Source organism: Equus caballus, chromosome 6 (genome assembly GCF_041296265.1).
Source record: "Equus caballus isolate H_3958 breed thoroughbred chromosome 6, TB-T2T, whole genome shotgun sequence".
In the NCBI taxonomy this organism is placed as follows: Eukaryota; Metazoa; Chordata; class Mammalia; order Perissodactyla; family Equidae; genus Equus; species Equus caballus.
The window spans coordinates 43,255,014-43,267,086 of NC_091689.1; the positions used below are offsets into that span (position 1 = coordinate 43,255,014).

At 35.9% G+C, this 12,073-nt stretch overlaps 1 protein-coding gene across 4 annotated transcripts in view; it reads left to right on the forward strand.

Moving 5' to 3' along the window:
- The window catches only part of KDM5A (lysine demethylase 5A), a 117,324-nt gene that overhangs the window by 78,599 nt on the left and 26,652 nt on the right, over nucleotides 1-12,073 (forward strand). For 2 of the 4 annotated variants that reach the window (XM_014740556.3, XM_070270844.1), the window contains 2 exons: nucleotides 744-1,154; nucleotides 8,270-11,148. In XM_014740556.3, the coding sequence (XP_014596042.3) occupies nucleotides 744-1,154; nucleotides 8,270-8,476 (618 nt within the window). In that variant the 3' untranslated portion in view covers nucleotides 8,477-11,148. Of the gene's footprint in view, nucleotides 1-743; nucleotides 1,155-2,020; nucleotides 3,705-8,269; nucleotides 11,149-12,073 lie in introns of those variants that run through there. The other 2 variants (XM_014740557.3, XM_070270845.1) reach the window with 2 other exon arrangements.

Consider the following 12,073-nt stretch of genomic DNA (forward strand, 5'->3'; position numbering starts at 1 on the left):
GACAAATTTTTTTGCTTTGTCACATCAGTTATTTTCTGGCCCTTGCCAAAGTCACTGCATACACTTTGTAATGAGATCATGCATACGATTTTATATGTTTTGCCGACATTTTTGATACCTTCTTAACCACCAGGAATTTATTAGTTGAGGTAATAATAAACTTTAATAGTGGTAAATGAAGTCCAAAAAAGTTAGGACGTAATTTAGTGTACATTTTAGTACATTTCATTTTCTGTGTACGTTTTCACCTCAAACAGAGATGCTACAGATTATATTAATATATGCTAACAATTAACTTTTTTGCCCTCTTTCCCTCTGGTAAGCTATAAGTCAGATTTTTTATTTAGAGCTTGCCATTTTTTTCTACTGTTATCTTCATTGACTATTATATTTGCCTTCTTAAAATGTCTTTTGAATATCTTTAGAATATTTATTGTATAATGTACACAACATAAAATTTACAATCTTAATCTTTTTTAAGCATACAATTAGTTATATTAATTACATTTACAGTGTTATGCAGCTGTGATTACTATCCATTTCCAGAATTTTGTAATCCTCCCAAACAGAAACTCTGTACCCATTTAAACAATAAATCCCATTTTCTCCTCCCTGCAGCCCTTGGTAACCTCTCTTCTACTTTCTATCTCTATGAATTTGCCTATTCTCAGTACTTCATAGAAGAGAATAAAACTTTCTAAATATCTGGTTTTATAATTGTTTCTAATTTTATATTTTTGAAGGATGACAGCATGGAAGAGAAACCATTAAAAATAAAAGGAAAGGACTCTTCAGAGAAGAAACGGAAACGGAAGCTAGAAAAAGTAGAGCAGCTTTTTGGAGAAGGAAAACAGAAGTCCAAGGAGTTAAAGAAAATGGATAAACCTAAAAAGAAGAAGTTAAAATTAAGTGCAGAAAAATCAAAAGAGCTGAACAAACTGGCCAAGAAACTTGCAAAAGAAGAAGAGAGAAAGAAAAAGAAGGAGAAGGCTGCTGCAGCCAAAGTTGAACTTGTGAAAGAGAATACTGAGAAGAAGAGAGAGAAGAAAGTGCTGGACATCCCCTCCAAGTATGACTGGTCAGGAGCAGAGGAATCTGACGATGAGAACGCTGTGTGTGCAGCACAGAACTGCCAAAGGCCCTGCAAGGACAAGGTGAGTTCCACTCTGTAGTCAGGTGTGAGAGGACGAAGAACAACGGTTGTGGAGAAATGTGTTTGATATCTTAATAGTCTGATTTTGATGCCAGGATTTAGGCTTCCAACATAGTATGTTTTCTATAGTTTTTATAGACTTTTTTGAATTATGAGGCTCTTAAGTCAGTGTGCTTAATAGAAGAAGTATTGTGTTTTAAAAATCATATACTTAGTGAACATGATGAGGCAAGAGCAGGGGGAGCCATGTGATAACCCGGGGCTGCAGTGTATTTCATATGCGTTGGCATAACAAGTTTCAAAATAGTCTTGTGCCTTTCATATAGGATGACTTGGAGAACTAATACCTTGTCAGGTACCCACAATGGCCTGAAAAAAATCCTGGGCCACTAGTCTAAGAGTTTTGGCAAATTGAGTTAAAATTTGTTCTAAAGACCTGAAACTAAGGGATTAATCTTCCCTTTTGGTCTGTGTCTTATCCACACTTGGGCCTTGGTGCACTCTCCTAAAGGAACTATAATTTTTTTCAAATCCTTTGCAAAAAATAATTGAGACTTTTAAAGGTATTATTTTAAAATTTTAAGCCCTAAATTTTAAGTATAGTAAGTATATGATGGCCATTCTTTAGGTAATATTAACATTGTGAACTTCTGAGAAAGACTGATGGAGTTTATGAAAAATCTCAGTTCATTAAAATGACTGGAGGCACATACTATGGTTCCCACCAAGATTATTAGTAATTTCATAGTTTTAATTTTATTTTGCTCATTATACCACTTGATATTCAGAATTTTAATAGCTCCTTAGTTTGAATATATGAACAGAATAAATACAACTGTGTCGTTATTCCCTTACTTCCCTCCTCAGTCAAATACTTGGTAGAGCTTGAAGAGGTCACCTTGTCCAGGCTCTTAATTTTACAAATGATGAAACCAGGACTCAGTGAAGATAAATGGTTGTAACCAAAGTCACGGAGCTAATTAGTGGCAAAACCAAAAGTAGAACCCTGGTTCCCTGGCTTCCAGACCAGATTCTGTCACTAATATCCCCACCCCACCAATAATTGAGATGTAAGTACAAAACATAGTTGAAAACTAGATGGTGCTTACATTTAAATTATACTTAATAAAAACTTTCCACTCATTTTTAAAAGATGAATATATAGTTAAATGTATATCCCATAGTGTAACCTACCAAGGACAGCAGCTGTAAATATTGTAATGCATTTCCTTCCAATCCTTTTTCTATATAGATTGTTTTATATCTTGTCATACTGTCTATTCATTTTGTATCTTGCTTTGCTAATATCATAGGCATTTTTCTATATTATAAACATTTTAAAGCAGTTTAATAGATACGTTAGCTATGTGTATATATTATTTTTATCTTTCATTTGAATTTATTCTCGTCTGAACTTGTTTATTAAAGAGGCTGATGAAAGGTTAACTGTTTCTCTTTGGATACTGAAATAGTGGCACTTCAGTGTTTGGCAGAATCATCTCCCTTTTCTTTCTTTAATTGTATGGCAGTTTCAGGACTGGCAGTAAGACATGGTGTTTCTTTCTCAGGCTTTCCTGTTGTCCTTCCTACAAGGTTTATAACCATCATGAACCTTTTACGTTCTCTTTTTTTCTCCTTTTCACTTAACAATTTCTCCCCTCTCCTCTGCTCAGCATTTTAAATATGGTTTGGTTCATCTGTTATTCCTGTTATCTTCCTGTAGCATGTAAACACTACAGGCAGTTTTTTCTTCATCTGCTATGAAATTAAGTTAACACATGCCCTGCTTACTCTCAGGGTTATGAGGCTAGGGAGAGAGACTCTATATGAAAGCACTTGTTAACCAAAGATGCAATGTAAGTGTTAATATGTGATCATTATTTTTAAATGAGCCCTGAGATTTGCTCCTAACGTTATAGGTATTTTAAAAAAATTTAGAAGGTTGTCATCTATGTTTTGATGGAGCAAAAGGACTAACTGACTATTCAGAGAAAATGTCTATTTTAAACTGTTAAAACACGTACAAAGGTAAGCAATGTGTGCCTTAACCTGTCATTAGCTTACGTAAAAGAAACTTAGTAAATGCTGTATTTCTATAAAATGTTTAATTTTAAACAGAAATTACTTTAGATTGTAAACATTTTTCCTGTTTTGCAGTTTTTACGGTTCTCCAAGTTTGTTCCTGACACTAGTTTTACTAAATAAAAAGTGTGTTTCTTTCAAAGCTTTGTAAAGAATTTTATAACTTTCTCAATTTGAAGTATGGTGTTGTGTTCTCTAGGAAAACCAAATTAATGCATCGCACATATCTTCAAAACAAAATGATGACAGGAAAAGATTGATTTTTAGGGAAGTCTGTGTTCTTTAAAATATCATGCAGCAAAAAATAACTTGTAGGGTTCATTCATATTTAGGTAAATGTACATTTACCATTTTTCTAACTAGTAATTACCTTTCCCCAAAAATGTGCAGATTGAGAAAACTTTAAAGGATTACTTAAATGCGCCTCGCCTCAATTTCAAGATGTTTTAGAAAAAGAAAAATGCTATCAGAATAATGTAGAAAAAAGGTTTTTTAAAAAACTCTTGGGGCCGGCCTGGTGGCTCAGTGGTTAAGTGCGCACATTCCACTTCGGCGGCCCGGGGTTCACCGGTTTGGATCCTGGGTGCAGACATGGCACCATTTGACAGGCCATGCTGTGGTAGGCGTCCCAAATATAAAGTAGAGGAAGATGGGCACAGATGTTAGCTCAGGGCCAGTCTTCCTCAGCAAAAAGAGGAGGATTGGCAGCAGTTAGCTCAGGGCTAATCTTCCTCAAAAAAAAAAAAAAAAAAACCCTCTCTCTTCCATCATTATCAAATTAACTTCAAACTGAAATTTATTTTGAAAATAATGAACTATTTTCAAAAAATTAATTTTAAGGTTCAGAATCTTTTTCTCCCTGAACTCTGTCCCTTTCAATCTAATTGGTACCAAGAGTAAAACAAGTTAACCTGAAGGAGCAAATTCTTTCAAGCTAATATTTAAGTAACATCTTTTTCTGTATTAGAATAAATATTTAATCATCTTACTTGTAAAAAAAAATAGACTTTTTTCCCTTTACCTTTTTTACCCTCTTACTGTGGGCCTTTTCCTTACCTGTTACTACTTCCATAAGAAGTTTGGCTTGGTAAATAAAGAGAGAAAGTTTATACACTTCTCCCTCTCGCTTCTATTATTTGTTAGTCACTCTGATTTTAAAAGCTTTTTAAAAATACTGTTGTCTCTGCCAAAGTAGTTACATTGTCAGTGGCTTTATCAGTTTATATCTCCTGTTAGCACAGATAATCAAAGGCTAGATTACCTAAATGAGTGAGCACACAAACAAGCCATGGTGATGTTGAGATAGGGTGACCAGCTGTCCCAATTTGCCTATGACTTTCCTAGTTTTAGCACTGAAATTCCTGAGTCTTGGAAAATCCATCAGACGGGCTGACTGAGAGGGTTGGTGGTTGGTCACTTAATGTTGAGAACACCAAAAAAATATATACAAGGATTCTGAACATATGTTATATTGTACTTCATTAAGTGCATTGTTTTAATTTTTCAAATCTGGATTTTGCAAGGAACCTTGGTGCAAAAGAGATTGAATGCCAAAATAACAAAAGCGCAGTCAAGTAACTGAGCTAAGAATATCACTAAATTATCAGGCCTTCTTTTTTCCCAGCGCAATAATATGCTCTAAGAAGTGAAGAAAATAGAATATGCCAAATATTTTTTCTTGTGTAAATATGAAACCATATAGCAGGACACGAAATGTCAAACTAGCATTATTTCCTCTTTAATATATTTCTCTTTTAAACACACATTTCCCCAAATCCAAACCCTACAGTAACCTATTTGTACTGTAATGTTAAATCTTGGGCTGGCCTGGTGACACAGCGGTTAAGTTCGCCTGTTCCACTTCGGCGGCCTAGGGTTCACTAGTTTGGATCCCGGGTGCACACATTTGCACCACTTGACAAGCCGTGCTGTGGCAGGCATCCCACATATAAAGTAGAGGAAGATGGGCATGGATGTTAGCTTAGGGCCAGTCTTCCTCAGCGAAAAAAAAGAGGAGGATTGGCAGCATATGTTAGCTCAGGGCTAATCTTCCTTAAAAAAATAAACAAATAAAAATGTATATTTTTTAGAAAGTTAAATCTTTTATCAGTATATATTTGAACAGCTTGTAGCTGCAGAGTTTTTTAATAATTATTTTTGTGATTTGGTAAGTACATCTCCCAGAAATAATGAGAGGAGGGAAATAACTATTAGAACTTAATATGCAGTTAGCCAGTTCTGTGTTCTTAACTTTCCAGGCTACTGCATAGTCTTTTCCTCCTGTGTCAAAATCTTCTGTGGATTCAGTTGACATTCTAAACTTTAGTTTGCTTTTTGATCCAGTGAGCCTTTTCAAACAAAAGTAGAACTGGAGTTTCATTGTTAGTGGATGAACATGATAAAAAAGATTAGAAGGAGGAGGACTGTTTTTTTCTTGCTAGATTACCAGGGTTAAATTGTTATATAGTCTATAGGCTGGGGTAGAATCTGTGTACCGATGAAGATCTCAAGAAAACTTCTATACTCTTTTGGAATGGTGAGAAAGCTAGGTTTAGGAATCGACCTCTAGCCAAAATCACAAAAGGGAAAATGTTGTCTTCCTTATTTGAAAGACAGTGATAAATTTAATTTGAAGCTGGAAGCCAGTGAGTATAGTGCAGAATTAGATTTTAAGAGACATGGGACCACTTTTCTTGGCAGCAAATACTGATAAATTGGTAACTTTCTTATCCTCTAGATTAGCGTGAATGGTGACTGGACTGGATTAAGAGGATTGGAAGTAGGAGTAGAGTTGTCTGTTGGTTCAGGGGTGGCATCACAAATAGGCTGATATCTCAAATCTGGACAGCCCAAAGAAACACAGTTCATTTTCCCAATTCCCTTTACCAGCTCCCAAAACACTTATCTTGAGTTCACCTACTATCGGATTAGCACTTTATAAATTTTCTCCTTCTTGTAGTACCTTTATTTTTACTTTTGTTGCACAGAAGTTATCTCCCTTTTCTGTCTTCGATATAGTTTGCTACAGTAGGAACATTTTGATCAATTATTTTCTTTACTGCCCATACTTCAGAAGCTAAATATTACACAGAACAGAAACAACTTATTTTAGGAAGGAATTAAGTAGCTCTGAATTTACAGAAGGCGATATCATAAGGTTTCAGTGATGATCTAATTTAGAATATATGAGAATTACTTGGGAGCTGATTAAAAATGTAGGCTTCTTAGTTTTTACCCCCAAGATACTTTCAGTCTGTAGGTTTGGGATGGGTCTCAGCTACACCTTTAACAGAGAGAACAGGTAATTCTGATGTAAGTGGCCTGCACATTTTGGGAAGCAGTGCTGCAGGCAGTTATTTCAAGATGCAAAATATTTTGTGTATAGTAGGATATAGTCATGAGGCTGTGATCTTAAAAAGTGCCTTCAGTGTCTCAGGCAGTGAACCAGGTGTTCTGCCGTGCACTATAGTCATGCACCGCATAATGACATTTCAGTCAGTGTCAGTCTGAACATACAATGGTGGTCCCATAAGATTAGTACCTTATAGTCTAGGTGTGTAGTAGGCTATACTACCTAGGTTTGTGTAAGTATAGTCTGTGATGTTCAAACAATGACAGAATTGCCTAACACATTTCTTAGAAGGTATTCCCCTCGTTAAGCGATGCATAACTGTATTTCATTTGATCCTCTATATAATCCTATAAACAAGAAGTTATCTCCATTTTACAGATGAGATGAAATGACTTGCCTCAAATTATACACGTCAGCACTCAGAACTTCTGCCTGAATTCAGTAATCTTTATACTACACATCGTCTCTTAAGATCTAGAACTCTAGAATAGGAACAGTGAAAGCAGAAAGATTATTTTAACAAATGATTTCTCCCATCCTTTATTATGACCCTAAAATTACTAACCTGTCGTGGTTTTGATAATTTTTATAGTACATGAAAACTAATTTTGAAAACCACTTTCCCTGAAACTCATTTATCTAGCCAAAACTTCCTTCCTCTGTTCTTTCTCATAAGCTGTACTGAGGTACTTATTTGATCCCTTCATACTTCTTACTTTGCTCTAATATCTGGCAAAGCTCATTGTTTTAAGTGCTTCCTATGTTGCCAGTGAAATGATCAACTTTTGTACTAGGGAGAGGAAGAGAGTAGTAGCTCTTTTAATCTTAAAGGTTCTCACCTACCATGGCATCAGCTATAAAAACTACCACAAGTCACCCAAATATAAAAGCCAGAAATCACCTATTGTTAACTCGAGGCCCAAGGCTTAAAGTCACCAAACTACAGTTCCTTTCTAGCCTCCTGTAATCACAGTACTCTCTGAAGGGTCACTGTTTGCCTGGCATCTGCCACTGACCTATCAGTTATCCAGACTTTGATTTTAAACCCCAGAGTGATCTATTGACCTGTGTCTTTGACTGTTTTAATTGGTTAATTTGTAAGATTTGACCTCTGATATTTGCTAACTTTTTATAGGGAGTTGTATTTGTAACGGAAGAAGAGAAGAATAAAAAATATTAGTTTTAAAAGTGGCCTATGTGACTGCTTTTCTAAAAAGGTATTTAATGTTCTTAGTATTTTGGCTTATCTCTTTGAAATAAAGCTAATACACAGGATTACCTTCACATTGTTGTACTCTTCCTTTCTTGATTGATAATTGCATTGTCTTAGAGCCTAGAAATTGTTAATATTAGCTAAAACTACTTGGCTGCTCTATTAGAAGTTCCTTTTTTGTCAAGTTTTTCTCAAACATGTTTCTGCCTCACAAGGAGCCCCAGGTATTTATGAGGTCATGGAGTACCTAAGAGGCCTAATTTTGTGGACATATTATGGTAAAATATAATTTGGGGGTATTAACTTCCTAGCTTCTTTCTTTAAAAAATAACCCCATAAGAAGTCGTTGTCTGTCTCTGGACATCCCAATTATTTGCTATCATTTAAGCCAAGAAAGCTCTTTGGTTTGCTTTTATTCTAGGCTTAACGTTTATGTAACCTAAACATTCCCCAATCTTGTCTCCTACAGGTAGACTGGGTACAATGTGATGGTGGCTGTGATGAGTGGTTTCATCAAGTTTGTGTGGGTGTATCTCCAGAAATGGCTGAAAATGAAGATTACATCTGTATAAACTGTGCAAAGAAGCAGGGGCCAGATAGCCCAGGTCAAGCACCACCTCCTTCCTTCATAATGAGCTACAAACTACCAATGGAGGATCTTAAGGAGACCAGTTAGCAGATGCTGGGTTAGTTTGGGACATGGGGGAAAATGGACCACATTGAGACCTTAGTCATCAAGTAGTGGTTTAGATCCACTCGAAATGTTGCTTCCAAAGACGAATGGCCTTCAGAGAAAGTCCTGTTAGCTGACTTCCTCTTTGCATGGACTGTGTGATCTACATTCTCTATCAACACATCTATGCAGAGGGTGTCTTCTTTGGTTCAGCAGCCAATATTTCAGTTGATGTCTCCTCTGAGGATGGTTTGTTACATTAGGGCCAGACATTTGATTGAGCTCTAGGGTGGCTGGTTGGCATTAATACATTGGTGTGTATTACAAGCAGAGCATGTAGGTTGTGGCTTATGGCCAGTTGATATTAGTTAGAGGTTTACAACCTAGGGGCAGCACCATCTGGAGGTGCTGATTACTTGGATCTCCTTGGTTAGGATACTTGCAGAGGAGTCAAGAGTACCACTTTCCTACCACCATTACTTGGCATTTAATGCCCTACAGATACAACTAGGAGAGGAACAGGGCCGAAGTCACTCCTGTGAGAAGTCATGGGATAGTAGCACAGTCTGTAGACCTCAGCTGCTTATGTTCGTTTGTACCAAGAAGAAAACCTCAAATGAGAGGCAGATCATCTTCTCTTCTTAAGGAAGAGGATGTCATCTAGTTCAGAAATCTGACTAGATTGGATTCTGGGAAGAAGAGCTTTTCTTATTTCAAGGCGAGGAGCCTTTTTTGGCTTTGAGAAGTCTTGCTGTCTTGAGTCTACATTTTAGAGAAGAGCAGGTACATGGATCCAGGCTTCTGCAAAAGAAGAGAAGACAAGTCAGAATGTTTTACTGAGCCTCAGTGATGCATGCTTTTCCGGGAAACCTTCATTCACAAGTATACCAGATACCACCAGGCTTCAGGCATGGCCGTGAGCAAGACCAGCAAATAACAGCTTTTTGCCTTGCAGCCCCAACCCCAATGTCTGCTGTTCCAATACTGGCACTTCTGATTGTGGCCCACAGCAGATGCTGTTGAATAACACCATGGCTTCATCAGGATGGGGGGGTTGTAGTACCTCTGGGTGATGAGGTGGTTTTAGTAAATCCATTTTTAAAAAAAGAAAAAAGGACTTGTTTTTACTTTTTTCTAAGTGTCTCTGACTACTGACTGTTCTATAAATAGATTATTTTTCCTTTTTTAATATACATATATGAATATATAAATATATATATTTACTGTTACCAGCAGCTATGACAGTTTCAGCATCAAAAATCCGTTTGGGGGCTTGCTTTCTCTTTTTTGCTTTGTAATAATGAAATCCCATTCCTTCCTTGTAGCACAAGAAGTTAGCACTTCCTTCTCCATCTTAGCCTGACCAGATCTTCCATCTCATTTTTGTTCAAATAGATAATTATATTTCCTTTGTATGTTGGGACTTAATCCCCGTCTGTTGGGAAAGTTGGTCTTACTGTATCTGTGCTGGCTGTTTTGTTTTGTTTTGTTTTTGTATGTCAATGTTTGAAACTATGGTGCTGTGTCCTCTTCCCTTCTGTTGTGTTCTCTATTCTTGTTAAGGTATTAGGTAAGCTGTATGGAAACTATTACTAGAAGGGGACTAATTTTTTTTTAAGGACGAAAAAGAAAAAACTCACTAAAAATAGTGTTTTGTCTTCACTATCCTGTGTCTCTTTATTTTGGGTTAAAAATCTGTGTTTTGACTTAAATTCATCAGTTTTCCTTTTCAAAGGGGGAAGCAGGGTGGACCTAGAGAACCGCGTATGGTCTCTTCCCTTTTTGCCCTAATCTCTTTTAAAGAAGTCTTCTAGTAACTAGAAGTGAAATGTACTGTCCAGTTACAGTTTGAGTGGGTATGAGATTTAACTCAAAAGGCATCTGACTGAAAAAAAAGCAAAAGCTGTCCAGTTTCTGTAAGTGCTTTCTCTGTGGTTCATACTACCTATTTTTCAGTCACTCTTCCCTCAATATTATGTAACATTTTGTGTGTTAAAGAGGTTCGTAAGCATTGCTGTGCATGTGTCTTGAGATATTATCTCAAGTGTGTGTATGATTTAAGATTTCAATGGATATTGCAAGGTGTAACTAATTAACCAATTTCATAAGTTTTCATTTTTCCACATTATGTAAAGATATTACTTAGTTAAAAATTTTATCTGGTTGATGTTACAGAAGAAAGCACAATATTTTTTGCCTTTTGGTCTTCTCTGTAAAAATCTTCAAATACTTTTGGGTTAAAAATTCGATGCAATTTTAAGTCATGGCTGCCTGGGACACGTTCAAAACTATTTTATTTTTTCTTCTTAGTCACCTATTAACTACTCGACCATTAGTGGAGAGGCACAAGGATGCTGAGAAAGATGGCTAAGGTGCTTTGCTTCTTGGAGTATGGTGGATGGACATAGGTGGCTGTTGAGGGAATAATTTATATCCTTAATGTGGTATTTGCCTGCTGGAGATGGGAGAGAAAAATGCAAGGCAGTCTCCAACCATGAATAGCTTCTTGTTTATCTTTGGACATTTTGAAACTTAGATAAATCATTTAATTTATACTGTGGGATTTTCTGTATTTATTTGAAAGTCAGAGAGGTTTGGTCTGACTCACAATCATAGATTTAGACCAAAGTTGAGAAGAACAGATAAGAATAATTAGTAAAAAAAGAAAAGAAAAATTAAAATACACAAATCTACAATTTTGGAATTAATGAACTAAGATTCATCTGTTTAAAGAAATGCTGATATTCTAATATAGCACATTGTTTTCAATTAGAGGAAGTTACTTATTTACAACTTACTCCATTCTTCAATATTGTGACATTTTATGTTAAAACTTGATTTAAAATGTTTCTTTACCCTTTCTAACTCCTCAAAGTTGCACTTCTTCACCATTAGTATTTTAACTTATGTATTAATTCTTTCAAAGGTATTTCTTACCACCTTCATTGTAAACAGTTTTGGCAAAGGTTGTAGAAAAAATGAGAAAATGGTAGGTCTTTGATAAATTTCAAAGGGTAGGTCATTAGAACTATGTGAGTCCCAAGTTTCTAAGTACAACTATAGTATTAGTAGTTAGCTTTCTTGTTGAGGGGGAGGGGACATTTTCCTCCCACAAGTGTTTCTTTACTTCCTGGTAGTTACTGCAAGAGAGCCATGTTGAGATGTAGGTGCTAGGCTCCCTTACTAAGCTGCTGCCAATTAGCTTTGCGTTGCATGATTCAAATTTGTGCCTCAATAAATTACAAATTACTGTATGTATTTTTTTTGAATAATTGAAAAGGCAAACATTAAATCTGTAATTGCCCACAACATACTTTAGTAGTGAAAACCCTAAAAAAGGCTAACGGACCTTTGAGATTGGAACAGTTTTATCTGTACTCACTTGTGTTCTTCTCTGCTTTTGTCTTTAAGCGTCCAAGAAATGTCAGTTTATTTGTTTTTCTTAATTTTTAGATTCTGGCTGCAATTTGGTGCACATGAAAAAAATTCCCTTCTTGTCAGTATATTAATTCTATAGTATATTTGTGTGAATATCAGCCAGTACTAAAGTAGGAGGATAAAAGGAAAACTTGAGAAAGCTCTTCTTTCAAATGGTAGGAT